Source organism: Hippocampus comes, unplaced genomic scaffold (assembly GCF_001891065.2).
Source record: "Hippocampus comes isolate QL1 unplaced genomic scaffold, H_comes_QL1_v1.1 scaffold99, whole genome shotgun sequence".
Classification (NCBI taxonomy): Eukaryota; Metazoa; Chordata; class Actinopteri; order Syngnathiformes; family Syngnathidae; genus Hippocampus; species Hippocampus comes.
The window spans coordinates 222,346-244,391 of record NW_017805134.1 but is presented as its reverse complement, the minus strand read 5'-3'; the positions used below and the strand labels follow the sequence as shown (position 1 = coordinate 244,391).

At 43.3% G+C, this 22,046-nt stretch overlaps 1 protein-coding gene and 1 long non-coding RNA gene across 2 annotated transcripts; one reads left to right on the top strand and one right to left on the bottom strand.

Annotated features, from left to right (window-relative positions):
- Positions 1 to 326: 326 nt before the first annotated feature.
- Positions 327 to 10,422, bottom strand: LOC109513708 (serine/threonine-protein kinase 17A-like). The gene is made up of 6 exons (XM_019866311.1): positions 10,122 to 10,422; positions 6,441 to 6,653; positions 2,916 to 3,086; positions 2,082 to 2,139; positions 1,996 to 2,051; positions 327 to 1,541 (listed from the first exon to the last, which is right to left on the bottom strand). The coding sequence occupies exons 1-6, from the start codon at positions 10,235 to 10,237 to the stop codon at positions 1,241 to 1,243; spliced, it is 915 nt and encodes a 304-aa protein (XP_019721870.1). The 5' UTR covers positions 10,238 to 10,422; the 3' UTR covers positions 327 to 1,240.
- A 1,737-nt stretch (positions 10,423 to 12,159) lies between these two features.
- On the top strand, positions 12,160 to 21,876 carry LOC109513828 (uncharacterized). Its single transcript, XR_002167866.1, has 4 exons — positions 12,160 to 12,220; positions 13,968 to 14,060; positions 17,135 to 17,308; positions 20,168 to 21,876. It is a non-coding gene; the product is annotated as an uncharacterized LOC109513828 (long non-coding RNA).
- The last annotated feature ends 170 nt before the right edge of the window (positions 21,877 to 22,046 follow it).

Here is a 22,046-nt window from a genome sequence, read left to right as displayed (position 1 = left end):
GGACCCGAAATGGAACGGTGCACGTCTGCACAGTGAATTTTTAGAACTTTTTTTGGACCATTTTCATTCTCATTACATGAACATGAGTTTTTTCAATTTTAGTTAGTTTTTTTTGTTTTTTTGTCAGTTTTTGTCAACTATAATAACCTCGGCAATTATGGTAAGCCGCTTCAAGCTCTCGTCGTAAAATTGACTCATTTTGTCGAGTCAACTAGTCCGTTCAACCCATACTGTGTTTTGGCCTTTTTGTGGATTATTTCTCATGGTCTGAGTCCTTATTGTGCAAAGTGGATGTTGACAGAAATAATGCCCGTATTCAGTCAGAAGAGTTTGATACAAAATGTACATGTATTTCTCTTTACATTTTGCAATGACAGGAACATTTATTCAACTTTCAACAAAAAAAAAAGTCCACAAGGACAAGTGCAAAACTGGCTGAAATCCACAAGCAAAAGGCGACAACAACAACTGAAAACAAATAAAAGTTAACATTGAAAAAGCGAGACATCTTACCAAATTGACACACAGGCGGTCGAGAAAAAGACCGGTTAATTGGTGGAAACGCCAACAACATTGCGACGCCTTGCTCCCGAGCGCTGTGTATTATATGACTCTTCATCTATTTCAGCCTCCATGAGTCATTTTCAAAAATGTGCTGCATTCTCACAGTAAAATATGAACTGTAAAAAAAAAAAAAAAAAAAAAAAAAAAAACGGAAAAAAAATCCAGAAAAAAAAAACGGGGGGAAAAAGGTGCAGACTTGTGCAAACGCTCAAAAGAACAACGTGAATACACCAACGTGGCACTTTTTTTTTACCATATGTACAGTAGGCTAGGGCTGTGCGATTGCATAAGAAGTCCTTTTTAACAAAAACGTTTTTTTAAACTTAAAAAAAAAAGTGCTCAAGATTGTATTGAAAAAGTGAGAATGCTGACTCGATCTGACGGAAGAGGCAAATATAACATAAATAAACAATATAAAAATGTACTTCTTTTGCGCTAGTTCACGGTAAAACGTCCCCAATTTTTTTTTTTCCTCCTTCACCAAAAAAACTCATCGTAGACTGTTGAGACGTCCAGAACCAAGTTTGGACACCTCTTGTGACCAAAACTGTGTTTGGAAGGCTAATTCGGTTTAAAACGAGGAACCAGTCTTCTTCATCCTCGTCGTTTCCTCCGAGTCAATCTACACAGGCGTCTTGAAAGAGGGAGTGAGTCTGTCTGTCTGTCCGTCTGTTCTTCAGCAGATGAGCTCCTGCTGTATTTCGGGCCGAGGGGCGAAGGGCGGCTCGGCGAAGCTGAAGGAGCCGCAGCCCGTCTTCAGCTCGCCCTGACACGGACACGTTAGGTACGAGTCCATCAGGCCCAGCTCCGGGGACGGCGCCGGGCTCTCGGGCTCGGATTCCTCGGACTGGCTGGTGTCGCTGGCGTCGGGTTCGTCCAAGGATGACGAGGACCGTGCGGCGTGGAGGTGGTGGTGCACGAGGGGGTGGGGTTTGAGCCAAGGGTGGCTCAGGCATTCTTCCGCCGTGGCTCTCTTCCTGAAAACACAATCGGAACATCACAGATAAGTGGGAATTCTTTGATATATATATATTTTTTACAAGACCAAAACAGAGAAGAAAAAAAACAAATTGTTTTTTTTTCTCAGAATATGTTCCCTTTTACGCAAGGAATCTTTTTGTCCTCCCCAGCCAATTCAGCAACACTGACAAGAAAAGCAGCGCAGCAGCCACCTCCTTTCTGTCATTCAGGTAGAATTTCTATTTGACTTATGCGCAATATATTTTGAGGGGGAAAAAAAGGATACATCTATACAATATTCATCAAAAATGAGTCACGCATCCGCTTTAAAGCAACCGCGACAAAAATGCGACAAAATAAAGTCAGAACTTGTGCAAGAGGAAACCGAATTGCGCCTCATGCGCTCATTTCGCACGCGTTTCCGGCCTGACTCACATCCTGAATGTCTACGTATGTCTCCGTCAACCTCACCTGGGGTTTTTCACCAACAGCGACTTGATGAAATCGACGGCCAGCGGCGAGATGTCCTACCGGGCGGCGTGGAGGTGGTGGTGCACGAGGGGGTGGGGTTTGAGCCAAGGGTGGCTCAGGCATTCCTCCGCCGTGGCTCTCTTCCTGAAAACACAATCGGAACATCACAGATAAGTGGGAATTCTTTGATATATATATATATATTTTTTACAAGACCAAAACGGAGAAGAAAAAAAACAAATTGTTTTTTTTTTTCTCGGAATATGTTCCCTTTTACGCAAGGAATCTTTCTGTCCTCCCCAGCCAATTCAGCAAAACTGACAAGAAAATCAGCGCAGCAGCCACCTCCTTTCTTTCATTCAGGTAGAATTTCTGTTTGACTTATGCGCAATATATTTTGAGGGGGAAAAAAAGGATACATCTATACAATATTCATCAAAAATGAGTCACGCATAAGCGCCAAAATCAGTAGTAGCGAATGGGATTTGGCGCTTGGTTTGAGATTAAAAAGACCCCAAGGGGATTTGGAAGTCCACGCCGTCAGTCGGCATCTCGCCGAGCCTTAGATCTAAGCTAAGCCAATCAGGGGAGAACGGGTCGGACATCGCATCCGATGACTTCCCGGCTAAATTGTTGCAGTGCACAATGGCTTGGATGAACGCCAAATTTGCTTGGGAACCGAATCTCCTGACACCCCAATCATGGACCCACTAGGGATTACTTTTATCAAGATGACATGTTTTCTGGCGGGAGAAACCGGATACTTAAAGGACAACGACCCTTACAATATTAAAAATAATAGCCTTGTTACCTCATTTGAAAGCCCCGCCATCCCCCCCTGAGAACTAGGCTGCGCGCCGGGCTTACATAACTAGCTAAACGCCTCCGCCACCTACAGGTAGTCTGCCCCATGTAGTCACGTAACGTCCCATCTAGGGCGTCTTACCTTCAGATCGAGATGCACGACATTGTTGCAATGCAGGAAAGCCACCCCCATCAGAATCTGTCGGGCCAACCGGATGACGTCTTTCTCTGTGAAGGCGTCGTCATTGTCGGCGACACACTGGTCGAAGATCTCCCCGCCGCCGGCACTAGTGCGGTAAAAGAACAGGAAAGGGGGGGGAAAACTGAATAGGGAGAAGACTTTTGACTCCAGGTCGATGCTTTCACGACATGTGGCGTTTAGGTTGCAAACGGTACGCAATGAACTAGGCTGCGTCGCCGTGGTTTCGGGAGGGATAATCAAGCTTTCCTATGGCATACGAATTCATTGCCGTTTGTTGGTTCTGTAGTGTTGCCACTTTAAAAAGGAGTTTGGAGATGTACGATCTGTTTTGGCAAAGCGTGAAGTACGGGTCAAGTATAAAAATGCTAAATTCTGGATTGAATCTGGGATTTTTTTTGGGGATGGCAAAATTGGATGGATTTACAGGTTCTGTATTTGTTGGGAATTCTTGAGTTAGATCGGTTTTGCCGGCATGGAAACAGGAGTCCTCGATGTCAACATTCTGCCACTGAAAATACGACTTGAGTGCGGCTTCGCGATGGGCTGCGGCATCTTCCGACTTGCGTACAAATGCAGGGTTTCGTCATCCGCTGTATTCGTCTCAACTTGTCTCAAAGTGAACAAACGACCATAAGTGCTTAACTCATTCACTCCCAAAGACGTTTTTAAACGTCTTTTCAGACTTGGTCCAGAATTGGCTGGTACTCAATGACTTAACAATCTTCCTTTTGGTTTGCTCTGCTGCAAGGGGACAGAATCCATTCTGTCCCGTCGATGTAATAAAGGCCAACAAAACGAAACACAGTCACAATTTTTTTTCCCACCAGCATTGCATAACCCCATATCTCTGTACTTTGTTCTTGACAATAAATTCATATCTGTGCTAATGGTAGACTTGTCATATCCCACAAGCTAATCACAGCGGGTGAGTTGGCAGCACGTTCAGATAAAAAGAGATACCCGAGATGGGTTGACTGTTATACAAGTCGAGGATTCGATCGGAATTAGTTTCATAGATCTGCAATGTAGTATTAGGGATGAATATTCTTGAAAAGACGGCAAAAAGGTTGAGTTTTGGTAACTAGATACCGGAAGAACCTCCGCCTGACTTGTCCCAAGGGATCGCACTTCAAATAATGTCACATTTTTGCGGCTAGCTCGGCCCGCCATCTACACTCGTGTTGCAAGCAAAGTCGTGGTAGGAAAAACTAGAAGCACGTGTGGAGGATTTAAACGGTTGCACGTGCTTTTGATCGTCCGGAGGAAACGTCGCGAGAGGTTACGCAACCGCGTGGGCCTTCGGGAGGCCGAGCCCTCGACCGACCTCAGCTGTGAAAACAGTACCGATGTTTTGATGGATTCTGGGGATCTGATCTTCCTTGTTGTGATCCTCGTTTTTGAACCCCCCCCCCCCCCAAAAAAAAAGCATCGGCGGAATGTGTTTTAAATGATTCGTATGTATCGGGTGTACTTTCATCTGTCAACGAAGAGGAGATCTCGACCTTTTGTCTCATGGGCATTTCGTTTGCATCTTAGGTCTGCGTTCACGGTTTATCGCAACAAATTTGAACACCGACGCTTCTTTTCGTTTAAAGTCATCTTTCGGATTTATTTAAAAAATTATCCGTGATGTGGAGTATTGGAGTGACTTATCCTCATCGATCTGCTTGGAAACCGGAAAAATCTTGGACACAAAATATATGAGGAGTTAGGACATGAGTTTTTCCACCTCGTGTTTGTGGTCTTTCACATTTTAAAAATCAGTCCGGAGGCTAAAAGTCTATTTTTTTGTCCCCATCTTCTTCCTCGAGAGCAAACGCTCTCACGACTTCAGACGTTCCTCCCCTACAGCGGGCAGCCAGATTAAAGCCCGCAGTCGACCACATGGACGAATGGATGAGGTCAGATCAGCCTTAGATCTCCAAGTAAGTGGCTATTTAACATGTGGGGGGAGGGGGGGGGGCACTCAGCCTCACAGCAAGTTAACCTCCTGTTGAGTGAGACTTTGGGAGTCATCCATGCTTGGCTGCCCGGTCCAGTAAGTTTTAGAAACCTCCTGGTTGTTGCCCGATTAAAAAAAAAAAAAAAAAAAAAAAAAAAAGTGAGGTCATTTGAGCTCCAGGCGAGTTTAGACAATGCAGCATTGGAAAAGCAAATGAAAAAAGAAAAAAAGGTTCTCAAAATATAAATAAATGAAAGCAGGAAATTAAAAGCTAGCTTGAAAGTTGTGTCTTAGCGAGGATAAACTAAAACTGCTGAGGACAATTAATTCATTTGTGACTGCTTGCTTTTTTTTTTTTTTTTTGCTTTTGGGGATTATGTCATGGGGCAGTTAACACACCAAAAGTCTCAATGACGTTTTTTCGTTTTTTATACTTAACCCTTTCAGGGTCAGCGCTTACTACGGTGGACAGCTTATCACGTTATGGTTACAGGGTGCATGAAAGGGTTAAAATGAGCAAAAAGTTGCTTTGACACATCTTAATCAAAATTGCGAACGGCCCGATGATCTAATGTTTCTAAAGTTCATCCTTTGGCGGTCAAGAGAGATCGTTCCTTCCTGATTCGCTCAGAAAATAATCGGTGATGGGGATAAAAATCGATGACTGTACTACATGTTTAGGCTGGAAAGTACAAGTACAGAAAGGGCAAGATAGAGCGTTAAGTTCCGAACATTCAAATCTGATTTCTCATCAAGACTTTGCCCAGACTAGTCATTTCGCAGAAAGCAAAGGAGAGCTTTGTGTGTTAGGCTCCTGGCTGCAGCTGCACGTGAAGCCCTGAGAAACTAGCGACTATTTTACAGAGCAGACGGCGGATGTGGTTGCGGCTATGAGAAATGTGTGTGACAGCGTGTGTGCGTGTGTGTTTGGCGACCGCCGCGCTACTTTTAGCAGCTTTGCTTACTGCCTCATACAGGAAATGGCATGGTTGGGGGGGGGGGGGTAGAGAAAAACCGTGAGACCGAATCATGCGACTCAGTGCAACCAAATGCAAACTTCACCGCCACCGCTTGATTTAATGCGTTGCCGTCGACGAGACCTGCTCCTTCCCGCTTTTGCACTTCGTTAGAACAGTCGGCGTAGCTTAGCGGCGAAGCCGCAGCGAGACTACTTCGCATTTCAAACCACAAACTTGTTTGCGAACGCGTTTCAATTTCCTGTGAGCGTTTAAAAGGGTTCTACAGAGCAACTCCTCACACACTTAAAAATAATGTTCTGATCCTTTAGTTACATAGATGCTACATTTTGAAGCAAATGCAAGTATTCCGGATCTTTGCAGAATTTTTCTGCTTCTTGTGAAGTGAGTTGACATTATTTAGCGTTTGCATCTCGGATTTTTTTTCCTCGCAAGTCAAAGCAAAGCTTGGGATTCTCCGAGCTTTGTGTACTACAAGCTCAAACTCAGGCCGCACGTGTGCGCCAATTTTCCTTCTTACCATTCAAGCACCAGGACGATCTCGGTAGCCGTCTCGTAGACCTCATGAAGGGCCACAACGTACGGGTTGCACTTGGCCAGCTCCAGCACGGCGATCTCGTTGAGGATGTCCACGCGGCAGTCCTGACCCTTCCGCCGCTTGCGCAGAAACTTGGCGGCATACTGCTTGCCCGTCGCCTTCTCCGTGCACTTCTTCACCACCGCAAACTTTCCCCTGGACACAGAGAGTCATTTACATTTTAAAATATTAATAAGAAGGACATTATGCTTAGAAAAGCGCTATCGTGCCACAAATGGGCCCCACACATCCACAGACAAAGAAAGGCCAAGTGGTTTCATTGGACAGCACAGATGTTGTTATTGGGCTCAAAAATGTGCACAGGAAATGCCATTAGACACTCAGCAGTATTCTTTTTTTTTCCCTCCCCTGCTTGGAAGGTCTGACCAATGGAAGCGCAGACAGCTGAGGGTTCATAACATTGCAAGAAGTCATGCAATTTTTTTCAGACTGATACCAGGTCAAGTATTCACTCATCGTTCCAATATCTTCAGTAGTTTTGACCTATAATACTTCTTTTGACACACTTTCACAAAAGAATTGTGAACAAGGACCTTTCTGATTCAGACGATGATTCGCTGATGTGTCATTCTGCCGCAGTATAGCGCCAACTACTGCCGAGGAGGGCTTACTCAAGAGCAGATTTTTATTTATTTTTTTTGCCTGAAGTATTGATGGCTGGTATCGGCGACTTCCACAAAAACGCAATGCCTTAAAATAAGTCCAGTATCGACACTATACCGACACCTGGTGTCAGTACTCGCCCATCACAAATTGTTTTATTGTATGTTTGTTCCATTAATTATTTTCAATTATTTTCTCTGACTTTTCTGACTCTTATTGCCATTAATGCGGATGTAGCTCAACAGGCCTTCCAGTCAACGCTTGCATCGTAATGTCCGGTAATTGTTTTCATTTAACACCAGAGCTTCACGCCTTCATAAATGCTGTATCAATTCCCAACATGATTTTTAAAATGGCAACACAGTAAAACTAACAAAAAACAAACAAACAAACAAACAAAAAAAACACAATTATATAAGGACTGGTGATCCATGGTTTACAGAGTACCGTTTCTACAGCGGTTACGTAACCCAAATTCAAACTTAAATTGGAACTAACCTACGCTAATTATAATTACGATAATTATATGCCAAAATACACCTTTATCAGTACCGAGGACACCCTTGCAGACAACAAACGAGATGTTGCCTAGATGTTCTGGGCGTTCACATGTTCATTAGTGAAAGGTTAAGATGCCCTCCCCAGCAGATAACCCCCCCCCCCTTCTTTTTCAGCACAGCTGACAGCAACATGGACAAATGGACGCGTGTTGACGCCTCCATACAGAGGCCATGACAGTTGTACAAAAAGCTAGCCAGTTGGTACCACAGACACGGGGACCACCCACCTGACCAGGCCGAAGGAAAGGGGTAAGTTCGGGCAAGGGGGGGGGGGGGGGGGGTGGGGGGTGTCATTGGCTCAACGTTTAACTCCAGCCAGCATGTTTTGAATGCAACCACAATGTACCTGAAAGGGTCCAGTCAGCGTGGTTCCGCCAATTTTTCCCTTCCGAATATTCCCACACTGTCGAACCAAATCCAGCCTATCCACCCTCACCGTTCGTGGTCCAGAGCCTCTGGGTCATTGTGCAAAAAAAAAAAAAATGCCCCCCACGCCCCACCCCCCTCAGAGCCTTTTCTCAAGTTAATTAGCCCCGTTGAGAAGGAGCGCCATGTGCGCTGGGGAACTACATGTGTGATGAAAAGAAGTGATCAATGGCTGCAGAGAGTGGCCAGCGGGGGTCTTTTCAAACAGGAGTCAAAGGTTACCAAACCTAGCTGTTGCCCAAAGAGCGCGTGACCAAAATACATTCAGGTTGTGGGGTTTTTATGTGTGTGACATTTCACCCCTCCCCCCTCAAAAACCCCCCACTGATAAATCACCACCTGCAAGCTCATGCCAATGTTTCCAACATAACTAACATTATTCACTGAAAAACAACTAAGATGGCATGCTGTTAGCACAGGAGTCGCAGGGGTGGAGGGGGGGAGTGACTTCTGTGGGGAAAGGAGGGGAGGAAGATACTCCTGCTGCTCTGTCTAGAACTTTACAACCCCCAACCCCCTGAACACACAACATCGAGACCCACAGATCCTGGCTGCTGTTCCCGGATATCATCGCGTGTCTCGCTGCATGGGCGTCCCTTTATTTAGTTTTTGTTTTCAACGTAGTGATGAGCTCAGATACTCCGGTTGCTATTTATGGAGCTGTGATTAACACCTAATGTTGTAACAGTGTGAGTCAGCGAGTGAAAACTAGAACCAGAATCATAACAACATTTTTTTTTTTTACTAGTTTTTTAATCAGAGATGCAAGTAAACTTTTCTAGATGTTTTTTTTTTTGACGCTGATTCAGAATGTGCCCTTGTTTGTTTTCTCGAGCACACCACATATTCATAATAATAATAAGCGATAAATTATGCAATCTATTACGCAATCTTTTATAAGTCAAAATTAAAAAAAAGAAATGAAAAACCGGATGGACGAGGAAGTAGTAGCAAAGATTTATTAAATCAGTGTCAAAAATACATTTACAGACACATAAAGCCGACTGATTAAAATTTGATGTTGCACCAGTGTAATCGTAGTATAAAATTAGTACTTCTATGACAAAGCCAATTGAAACTGAGTGTCATAATCTGTATTTTTGATGAATTTGGGGAATTGAATGGGAAAAGGAGATCATGCTACAATCAGGGGTGTCAAACTCATTTTTGTTGTGAGCCACATCATAGTTATGGTTTCCTGCAGAGGGCTATTATGAATGTGAACGCAAATAAATGTATCTACAAAAAAAAAAAAAAGTTTTGAAATCAGAGGCCAATAAAAACAGTGAGTGAAAAAAGTGAAAACAATTTGCAATTTTAGAAAGAAACATTCGGTTGATGCACATAATTTGTTTTTGCGGGCCACATAAAGTGACGTGATGGGCCAGATCTGGCCCCTGTGCGCCAAGTTTGACATCTGTGTGCTACATGTTTGCCAGTACTGTATATAGTGTCCCCTTGTAACGTGTTTTTTTTTCTGTTAAAAAAAGACTTCAACACGAACCACATGTCTACTTCTCAATTTTGAGGTTGTGGGTTCATGTTAAAGTCAGGTCTTTATGTGCCCCTGAATTTAGTGGTGAACAGCCGCCCTGTAAACCCAGAGGACGGCTGGATGGAATTCAACACATCACAACACAGCAATGCAGCACCAATGACTTCAAAAATAACAATGTGCACGCTCTCAGTTTATTTTTTGAAATATTTTCAAATAAGATAACATGTGTTAGTCCCACAATAGTGCAATTACCACATCATATGAACTTTGAGCATAGAAACAAGTATTTTCCCAGGAATCCCAAAAGCACACGGTTTCAAAAAGGATCTTTTCTGCACAGGAATGCCAAAAGCCCACCTGGCAAACCCACACGCGTCTCACTCACACGTGCCTGACGCAAAACAACTAATAAGATTAACACAATCACTTTAGCTTCCAAAGCGCCGTGGGACGCGTTCCATTTGAGGATTTTTTTTTACGGTTCAGTAGACACAAACAAAATAAGACAACACCTACCGGCCCAGTTCTTTGCCAGCCAGTTCGTAATTGGCCGAGAAGGGATCCGCTCTTATCCTCGTGTGAACTTTTGCCATCATTCCGCTCTTGTTGTCAATCTTCGCTGCACTTAGCATCGTTAAATAAAGTTGAAATCAACTATCTAGGGACGAAACAAAAGTGCGAGCAGATCAGGTAGAGATGAGCATGGTAATTAAATATTTCAGCATTGGGGAAAAGCGGAATAATCCAAATTACAAGACGGGAGGAAAGCGTGCGACTGACTACTGTTTAAATTGCTCTGACTTCCTCTCCTCGTTTTCGGTTGATAAACTGTTACCGCTGACCCGCCCATTGGTGTGACGTCAGCAAGTATAAGCCAATCATCTCGGGGTTAATCGGCAGGGAGGGCCCAGGTTGAGGACTCGCTGGCCAGCTGGCTGTGAAACGTTCAGGTCGCACGAGTTTGGGGGTAAAAAGAACTTTCCAAATTTTTCAAATAACTTTACAGTACAGTACTGTAGAGTCAGTTCTGTACTGGTTAACACTGGCACAGCAAGGATAAACTGTGATTTAAATATACAAAATATGTATCTATTATTAAGATGTGTGTACATGCGAGACATATTTAGAAAAAAATGTTTTTGTTTTTTGGGCCTAGTGCATCATTACGCCAACTTTTATTAACGGTTTACGTTTATTTATGCAGTGTGTGATTGCTTGCAAAAGCTGTTAAACGAATTAAAATGAGATCTGATTCCGTCGTTGGGGTTAAAAATTGGAATGATGAAAATATTTCTTTTTTTTAATTCACTGTTCATTTTTAAAGTACATGTCCGCAAAGCTAATTTTAGAGGTTTAATTTGAGCAAATATCTTTCCGTTTGTCAGAGAAAAAAACAAAAATTCGTTTTTGCTTTTGTCTGTGCCATTCTGTCTGTGGCATTCTTCCTCCAATTAGTTGATTGCAGTTGTATGTGTATTGTGGAATGTACTGCGGAATGATAACAAAGACCATTAACACATTTTAAAAACACATGATATGCCTTATGAAAACACAAAATCCGGAATATATATGAATATTGATCCATTTTCTATCGCGCCTATTCTCATTCGGGTCTCGGGTGAGTTGGAACTTGAGAGGCATGGTACACGAGGCAGGGTCCATATAGACAACAACCAGTGACTCTCACAGTTTTGCCTATTGATAATTTAGAGTCGTGAGCATTAGCAAGTGTAACTTCAACTACAAAGTTTGGATTAACATTTGAACTAAGGCCAAAGCAGCTTCTCCTTCATAAGCACTTCCAAAGGGTAGCACTTTCCCCAAAGCACAGCATGTTCACCGATGTTCTCTTGCCAAGCATGCAAGGCGCACTGGATGCTATCATCACTGTGTTTTTAGCCAACTGGCCTTGGCTGAGTTGCAAGTGTGCAGGTGAGATTCAATGCACAAGTTTCCCCCTGGCAACAGGAACATATGTGTGAGAGTGCTCGCCCGAGGAATTCTGAGCATCCCGAGGCGTTGCCCAGGACGAGTCAGCGTGGGAAGGGATGACGATCGAGACAGACTGGCTTTAACTGTCAACTAACAGTTCACTGTCAAATAGCTGCTGTCTAAGCCGTCCAAGGCGTGGCAAAGCAAGAGCCTGATTTGTTTTGAACAATAACAAGAAGGCCGAGGCTCGGAAAGGTTAATTTAGGTTTTCTCAGACATCTAATGATTCCAAATGTTATTCGACAAAAGATGCCCAAAGAGGTGGGATAATAGATCAGATCCAGCCAAAATAATGAGCCTATTTTGACAAAGTAAGGAGTACAGAGTGTAGATATCTGTTTTCAAAGATGGGGAGTAAAAGGAAAAAGTTGGCAGAAAAATACAAACTGGTTTAAAACATATGAATTTTGGAAAGTATTCAAGGTTTTGTAATTTTATTTTAACTGTTCTGTAAAGCACCTTTGTTACAGTTGCAGCTGCGTGAAAGCGCTATATAAACAAATATTTCCTGTATTTATACAATATTGTATTGCATTGTATTGTATTGTTTTCATCCTCAGCTGATTGTCCATTCAGTCTTACGGTACTTTGACTGGTGGAATACAACGCTTCAGATAGATAAAGTCAGTATCTCTTCTTTTGCTAAATTATTATTATGCAAATATGTTACATCTCTGTGTTAAGCTAACCTCATATTTTGTGACCGAGTTCACTATCATGCTAAAACGCGAGACACCAATAAAAAAATCCAATTGCATTTGCATATCAGTGGCGATTCTCATGTTAATTAAGTTAGCATCATGCTAAATTGAGTTCTTTTCCTGAACTCTACACATTTTGTTCCGGTATTTCCAAACCTATTTCTTTCCTTGCCAAACCTGTTAAATTATATGTATGTCAACAATTTACATTCTCATGCTCAGTTTATATGTCACGGTCCATGAAATTGTTCATGCTGAAATAATTTTTTTTTTTCAATAAACGATTGTAATTTTGCCCTTAGGCCAATGCCGATCCTCATCTTGAGTTAGCATGAAGTAAATCAAACATTTTTTAGCCAAAATGTTTGGCTAATTATAAAATTTTCAATTTCTAACCTGTTAAAAACTGCTCAACTATGTACGGTGCCTCTTTGTGAAATTGTTCATTATCATACAAAAAATAGATATTTTCTTTCAATTGTGCCAATTGTGCGAGCATGTCAACAGGCATTCTCATGTTAGCATCATGTAAATATAAAAATGTTGGACAACCACATTTGCTGTTCAATTACATATGCTAATTTAGGGATATTTATTAAATGTTTTTGTATTTTGTTGTGTATTACTGCTTTTGAATGTTTCTGCGAGCTTTGATAACTTTTTGTCAAGCTCGCTCTCCATTAAACGGGATGAATAAAGTAAGCAAGTATCTCTCTCTCTCTCTCTCTCTCTCTCTCTCTCTCTCTCTCTCTCTCTCTCTCTCTCTCTCATTCTAAAACTAAACCAACAAATCAATCCAAATCAAACAAAAACAACTAATTATATATCCGTTGTCAAGATTGCTCACTCCGACTGTTACAATTCTAACCTGAGATTGTGTGTGCTGGTGACATGGCTCACGGCGTTGCACATTTTCTAGTGGTACGTCACATGGTCTACAGAGCATCACATGGTCTCCAGAGCGCACAATTGTCCATTTTTACCATGGCAAAGATAATTGTGTTGCTGCCAACAGGCAGGAGTGCCATTGACAGCGGACATTCCACAATTCCCCACTGAGTGATTAAAGCGCCAGGGTGTGTAACCTCTTGCGCCTCCTTAAATGTTACCTGAAGTCCTCTGCAGAGCATTGACCCTTGCACCTCCGCCATCTCTCCCCCCCAAAAAAACCCTAAATGTAGAAGAGGTTCATTGGCCAGTGAGTGAACGTGACCGAACCCAAGAGAGCAAACCAAAACACATACCGGTGAATTAGCCTGCCAGCTTTTGCAATTTAGCTCGCATAAATGTGAGAAGTTGAGTCGTGACCTTTCCGACGTGTGATAGCAAAACAGTCCTGGGTCTTGTTTGGGCCACGTCCCGCTAAATCCAACATGTGGACATGATTGAATCACACACAACGGGGATTTAACAGCAGGTAAATGATTTGTGGTGAAAACACTCACAAGAGGTGCATTGAGTAGCTCTTTCACACCAAGCTTTTTTTTTTTCTAACAAAAGCCTTGGGAATTTGTTCGCCTGTGCCATTCATAAAAGAACCCAACAACAGTTGAGCTGAGTCATTGTAATTCATCAACTTAACGACTCTGCACAAGTTGTGTTTTCATTCACTTGATAATTGTGCAAAGAAATGCATTTCTCATCTTAGTACTCTTCACACCTTTTGCAGGCCACTGAAGCTTTGAGCGTCCCATGAAGGATCTCAAGAACAGATGTGTGCAAATTTGGAGGTGTACTGATAACCACCAAGCGTCAAAACACAGTGAGTGACACGGTATTGTTCAATATTTGTCCCCCTCAGGACTCTGCCTTTAGGCCTGTTGCCTTTCATTTTGTTTTCTCCTTTTTACTTTCTGTGACCCAATTCCAAGAAACACAAACACATAGATGATGCGGCACGAATACGGAAGGCCCGAAGATGGCAAATAAGTGAGCGACACGTCTTTGTGAGGCACTTTGGAAGAAGTGATGTAGAGCAAAGTCAAACAGCCTTCTTGCTGAGTGTATTTACTTTACGCTTTCTCCTGTCCATGTGAAGGAAATTTGCCCCATTTAACAAGATGTCACCATGACAAAACACTGCAGAACACTGAAACCCTGTACAGCGAGTGAATACCAGTAAGGAACAGCAAAAGATAAGATTCAATGTAGTAATCTGATCTAAATCCTCACAGTCCTTGTTAGTGCGTAGGCGGTTGTGTCATTTACATACAAATAAGGGTCACTTTAAAAGACGACGATGACAATGCAAACACTGGAAAACATCTCAAAGGGGATGTGAGGTGAAGTACAAGTTAGACTTAATCTAGTTAAAAAAAAAAAGTGGATGTTTTGCCATCAGATAACAGCTTTGTCAAAGCGATACCCACTCTGACAAGCGAGATGATGTACTTGTCAGGCCCGTAGTACCTTGAAAAACTCTGTTGTCGCGATATTGTTTTGAAACATTTTCAGTTAAAAAAAAAGAACCAAAAGATATTTTTTCCCCCAATTATTTAATGCAAGTGTTATCGAAGTGTTCAACCTGTAAACATTCCGAGATACGTATCGAAACTTACTGCACCTTCAAAAATCATACGTACGATGAGGCGTAAAATTTGAATAAATACATCGCAAATCCAGCAGACAGTGAGTGAACTGTGACGCGGCTTAACTCAACAGGAGGTTGGCATGCCAGTAATGAAGTCATACTGAAATGGTGCATGCATAGAGACCGAGCCGTGATAGTCGGAAGTTGTATTGGCCAGTCACAAAATCAAACTATCCCGCTAATATCCCTCAAATCAGATACAGATGAATTATTTTTATTTTATTTTATATAAGACTGGAGTGTTGAAAATAGTGGCACAAATTCAGGACTTTTTTTTTTTTTTTTGCAAGTTATGCTGTCGTCAAAACTTACCCATGTCTGATTCCTGACGTGTCGGTAATTTTGCGACTCTTAATTTGAAAGCCAGTGTGTGTGTGTGTGTGTGTGTGTGTGTGTGTGTGTGTGTGTGTGTGTGTATGTGTGTCCCTTTTTAACAAGTTGATATAGTGCGGTGAGGTCACACACTGGTGTCATCTCAATGCAAAGCTTTCTGAAAGGGGCTGCGAAGGTCTCGCACCTCATAAAACGAAACAGTACAGTGCAGTTTGATTTAGGTCACTTAAACACGCCACCCACATCTTAAACACTCCTTACATTCACCTTCCCCCCCGCCCCTGCGCCCCCTGTGATGCCACACTGACTCTACTGTGGGCAACAACGACAGCACGGGAAGGTTCAGTCGTGTTCCCAAACTTCTAGAAGTCATTCGACGTGCACTGCTGATGCCCAAATGCTATTAAAAGTGAAGTTCCTAATCCCTTTTGACAATCATGTGGGGGGAACAAAACACCAGGGGGTGGGGGGTGTCAAAACAAGACATCTATAAACGGCAGATAAACAAGATATTTTGTGATCTGGAGACCCCCTATGAGGAGCATGATGTGTGGCCTTAAAATTGGATTTCAAGTCAGATGCATGCTTTTATTTCCTGTCGCTTGGATTGTCATCATGCCGTATTTGGTCTTCCTAAAAAGAGTAGTTCAAGCTTACAACTACTCCAGAACTTAGCCGCACGAGTCCTGACAAGGACCAGAGGGCGTGAACACATTACATCAGTTTTCAAAATGTGCTGCATTGGCCCCCCGTGTGTTTCAGATGAGGTCATCATACAGTTACTATATGATAACCCGGAATGTGAATGCAAATGGTTGTTTTTCTACAATTTGCGGCGAGCAGTCCAAGGTGACACAGCTTCCGGATTACCAGTGACCCCAAAAAATGGAGACATGGCAGCTGCTTTAGCTTGGATATGCATTAGAGGTGGTAAGTGCGTATCATGTATGCCGTTGCAGGAAGGGCGTGATACTCGAATTAGCGAGTGGGCGACTTTGCAGGCACAGAGACGTTTCGCCGCATTCAGACCACAGGAATGCATGACAAGCACCCGCTTCACTCGGTTTTGCATGTTTAGACAAAGAGAAACCAGAAATTCTGCAGGTATAAGGATAATTTTGATGAAACACATTTGTGCTAATGCTCAGGCTTAATGTGAACAACTACACATCAATTATTTCACCTGAAAGTGACCACCAAAGAGACCCATGTCCTGAAAAACACAGAAATGATGCGCAGTGTGTTTTGATGAAAGTTGCTCAAGTTTTGGCAGCAGAGCGATGGCGGCTAGCACGTCAACCTCGCAGTTCGGAGCTTCGGGGTTCCAATCTCAGCAAAACCATGAATGTTAGTTTGATTGAAGACTCTAAATTGCCGAATGGGTGTGAATGTGAGATTTGTGAACCGAAGTTTGTAAACTGACTTTGGACATGTAGACACCGTTTGTATGCTGTATTCTCCTTCTTTAACCCTTTCATGCACCCTGTAACCCACAGCTGTAAAAGTCAAGGCCCCGGGGGCCAGATCCGGCCCGCCACGTCATTTTATGTGGCCCGCTGGTGCAAATCATGTGTGTCAACTTTCATGATCCTAGCTGAAATCTGTACCAAAATGTCAAATTGTCATCGGTAATAAATAACGTTGAGATTTTGCATCGGCCCTCCGAGGGAAGCCGTAACTCCGTAGAGGCCTGCGACAAAAAAATGAGTTTGACACCCCTTCTGTAACCTGATAACATGATAAGCTGTCCACTGTCGTAACCGCTGTGCCTGAGAAGGTTAATATGGACGCCTCATGGATTTGGTCCTGGACAAATGGCCGACCATAGTTGGAGTCAAAGTTGGTGATTTTTATGGGAATAGTGGATGAATGACTTTTTACTTACATTTTATTTGGGGAATTGTACTTCACAGATGAGAAATTGAGTTGCAAGCCGAACAACTGTCAGTCCTGACTCCATTCTCCTTACATTGATCCCTCGCTCTACATGTTTGCGTGGTACAGTCTCGGGTGGCGTGAACAATAATAACCTTTGCAATTCAACAAGAGACAAAACGCTGTCCCACAGCAGATGGAAAACCAATCGGGTGAGGGAGCGTCGCTACACCCGCCGCTGTCTGTCAAGAGCTCATCCCGGCGGAATGGCCTGGCATCACAACAACTCCGTCGTCATCTCAGTTGTGTCTCATTCAGTCGGATGAGGCAGACTTTGACAGGATAAACACGTACAAGCAGGTAAAAGCACAGAGGGTGTGGGGGTGGGTGGTGGTGGTGGTGGGGTTACGCCAAGTTAGCAAAATAAACATGAGTAAGCAAGAAGCCACGAGGACAGAAGAAGTCACAGCGGCGGAGGAGAGGAGAGAGATCGAAAGAAAGCGGCAGGAAATGGGGAAACGGATCCATTTGGAATGTCTGACTCAGGAGAGAAATGGAAAACATTTATTGAGCTGGCGGCAGTGGGAAGGTGGGAGTGCTTGGACCTGAAGGACACAGCGAAGGAAACATAAACAAACTTAAGACGAGGATGAAGAGGCTATCAAACGCCGTTTCATTCTCTTGCCGAGCCCCTAAATTAGGATACGCAAACGTGTCATTTTAGTATTTATTGGGATTCTTTAAAACATGGAGGACAGTGGTTGTCTGACGCACAATTTCCCCTCACAGTAGTCGAAGAAATACTGGTGAAATGGAAGAAATAAGCCACTGTGTTTGACACCGGCAAAAAACCCGCTGAGGTTCATGCAGTGAAACCTCACACTTTAATCCGTTTAAGTCCAAATGAGCGTTAAATGTTCAGTGGAAGCACTTGCGCAAAGCCAAAACCAGCGCCTGCTTTGCTTTACAAAAATGTTCTTTTTTCCAATATGGTTGCAATACAGGAGACACTTGTTTTAAGGACTTTTAAAACGTTGCTTTCACACCAGCCTTGTGTGGTCCGGTTCACTCAAAGTTGAGGTATGAAGTCCAAATCTGGGACTGAAGTCTTCCAAATGTTATTTGTGACATTTTGTGGTTAAAAAAATCAAAAAAAAATTGTTTTGTATTTGAGTATTGACGAAATGTTTTACAAAGAAATCAGTAGGAACTTAAACAAAAAGTTAAACATGGGCCAAGCAATCAATTGCACGTCAGTCGCAGAGGCACTGTTGAATAGTCACCATCAGTTAGCTTTTCGAAAGATGAGCAACATTTGATCAGCTTTGGGAAGGAAAGCGACATCCTGACCCGACCTATTACCGGTACACTCTGGCAGCATTTACCTGCGGAATCTGAAACAGGAATTCAAAACGTTTGCTTTTCTTTCTTTCAAATAATCCTACAGGACTGAATCGGAGCAATTTGGAAATAAAATGATTATTTTTTTATAATATATATATAGTTTAAATTCAGACTTAATTAATGTTTTCATTTCGTCCTGTTACCCTAAGACCAAGGTGTCATTCAAAATAAATGTGTAAAAGTAATAGCAGCTAATTTTTGTTTTGGTACAAAATCCGACTAAATCCACACGAGAGGCGGCTGCAAAGCGAGCCTCGTGATGGCGTGAGTTGTCATCACGAAAATGGAAAGCTGGCGATAGGATCACATGGAAAATGGAAGCCCTGCTAGCTACCCATCCTCACGTGTCTGCGCGCCATGTCACTAGGATACGTACACATCCGAACACACCCAGAGGGACGTAGAGGCATTCCGCGTGAGCTCACTGCGTGGAGATGTTCTCACACATTTCGGCACGAGGTGACAAAAAAACAACGCCTCCGGCTTAAGCTGTCGCAAGTGTAAATAGCACAGTATGTACACCGTACACGAGTCTGATTTGCTTTGCGGATGAGCATACATTGAAGAGATGGAACGATTTGGCTCCAGGTGACCGCATCCGTCATGCTACCAGCTGTCGGCCTGCGCGGCCCACTTGCTTCAGCAAGTGCATGTGTCTATCCATGTGTCACATGGCAAGGTTCAGAGGTCACCTTGGGCTGGCTGACGGCCCGCTGAAGTGTGGCACGAGGTTGTTTGATGAATCTTTTGGAACGCAAGAGGAAGGCCGGGGTATATGGAGAAAACCTAAACGAACACGGGTAGAACATGTGAACTCCACTCAGGAATGCCCGAAACAAAAATCTCAAAACCAGAACCACAAAACCGTGAGGGAGATGTACTAACTACTAATCCAGCGTGTTGCCCACCATAGAGAGCCATATGTGCTGAAAATCCTCTTCCTCCAATTTTCAAGGAGTCTTCCATCCCCCAAGCATGCATCTTTTTAGAATGAGCAGACATGCTAACCACAATGCTGCCAGCTCAAAAATTCACTAAGATGAAAATGATTGGCGAGGATAAATCACTATAAATAGGATTAAAGTGACTGCAGAGTCAACATCAGCTGGGAATCATTCCTGGAATCAGCAGGAGCGAAGGGACAAGATCCATCTAAAATGTGAACGCGTCAGCATGACATATTAGCGACTGTGCATAATGCGCGATGACAATCATTCAATGCAAGGAGACAGCTTGCGCCGCCGCTGTTTGGCCCTTTGTGCTTTCATGTGTGGACTCAAGCCAGGGGGGGAGGGAGGTCAAAGTTCAGGCAGTGGTGCGAATCCTCCTTTTCTTGCCTCCTTTTCTTGCCGCATCAGTCACACTCCAGTCAATAGATAGTCGTCAATAGTTGCAAGCTTCGACAGATGTTTGTGTGTTTACGTCTGACATCACCTACCGAGATAGAGTCGGCATTCATGCAAAAAAAACCAAAACAAAATACTTTGATAAAAAAAGTGACAATGCCTTTGGAATATGGAGCACCAAAAGGACAAAGCATCCCTTGAGATCTTGCGTGACATCTGCTTGGCGCAGAATCGATCACCAAAGTTTCCTCCCACTTTTTAGGTCATTTTCTCATAACCATAATTGAATTCTAAACCGTATATTGTTTTTGTTTTTTACAGGCACTGCGCGACACCAAATGATAACATAGAGGCAGGCAACGTCCAGTCCATCCATCCAGTTTGTTCCATGAATTTGGATGCATACTCAGTTTCTTGGCCTCCACACATCCATGACCCGAATGAGGATAACCGGTCCAGAAAATAGACGGTAGGTAAGGTATTTCCATATTTGAAGTGTGATTCAGTGTATTATTCAACTGGATTTGACTGACATTTCACCAGTCCGAGGAAAACTCCATGCGGCATCATTGAAAGCCAGTCTCAGACTTCAGTGAGTCATGCTTCTGCGGTGGTTGCACACAAATTGTCAGATCGCACATGGCGGCCCAGTCAGAAGCCAGGTGCGTTTAAAGAAAAAAAAACAAAAGGAAAACTCTCACGCTAACGGGAGTATGTGGCCCATAACATACAATGAACAGAAGGTAAAATCCTTGCAACAACCGTCTCCTTTTGCAAGCTCTGTGACATCGGTCAAGTCCAAAAGACACAGAAAGACGTGGAGCAAATCTTATCTGGTGCAATTGTTGCTCTGATTACAACCATTTAGCCTTTTCAGTCAATCCACAAAGCAGATCAACGCCATTAGCTTTCCGACCAACAAAATCTCCCAGTGAGACAGCTTGGTATAAAGAATGCGTAGAATGCCGCCACTTCTAACTCATGTCAGCAGACAGTCTTTCACGCCTTCCTCGGTGAGCGTCTTTAGTCTCGAGCACGGCACTTAGTCAAGTTACGTAATAGACGACGAACCCAAAGGGCGCCGATTAACCTTTCTTAGGCTCTTCCATTCTCGGCAGAGGGTTTGGCCAAAATCCTTCCTACAGTACATTTACATTCTTCTGTACGGTTTCCCCATTAAGATGAAGTTGAGGACAAATCCGATAAAAGATGCTTTCAATGTTAAATGGGGACTCTGGAGCTCCTTGTTGCAGCTTGAATGGGGAACATAAAACACTCTGTCAGGGATTCAGATTGAGCAGGATCGAGACCTGCCCTCCATCCCGACGTCTAACCACGACCGGGTGGTCCTCGTCTAAAGCCCGAGACCTGAAACTACGCATTGTGATGTTAAGAACTCTACGCCATCTGTTCATCATCATCAGTCCTGATGATACAGTGAAAATTAGACAGACTTCATCGCTTCTTCATTCATGTCCGAGCCTGTTTTAGCAGACAAGAGCCCCTTTCTTTGGATGGTCGCTCTGCTCAGTGAGCGTCTTTCTCACAGGAAACGAGAGCGTCGGCGGTCAACAGCTGTTTGACTATTAGGTCTCGTGAGCGTCGCGGCGGCGAAGCTCGGGCATGCCAAGAATGTGGCGCCCATATGATGGATCTCAAGGAATACTCCCCGCTGACACAGGAAGGGCAATGCTGGATGGAATCCGCTGCCACTTTCCTGCTAAACTTGAGGCGAGAGTGAGAGAAGGCGATGGTCTCCGTCTGGGAAGATGTGCATTATACGGACAAAAGTATTTGGAAAACTCCCCCCACCCCCATCCTGAATTAGAAATCCACATACGTTACACTTTTTTCAGCCAGCCCAACGAGCACTTGCATTGACACTTGAAGAGTGTTTCTCCAGACGGCATGTTTCAGCTCATGTTCAGTAGGATTGAAATCAGGGCCCATAGACGCCACTTCTGAGTAGTTCAATGTTTTAGTCGAGTGTCTTTCCACACCACATCACCAAACACCACAGCGACTACTTGCTCCCCTTTAAATAGGCCGACAGACTGATTTGAAGACACCTAGTGGTACAATTATTTTTTATAATACAGTAATTCTCTTTTACCACAATTAAAAACCAGTGTTTGATTGTCTTTAGATGATTTTCATGATTTTTTTTTTTTTGTTTCCACTAACACAGGGGTACTAACAT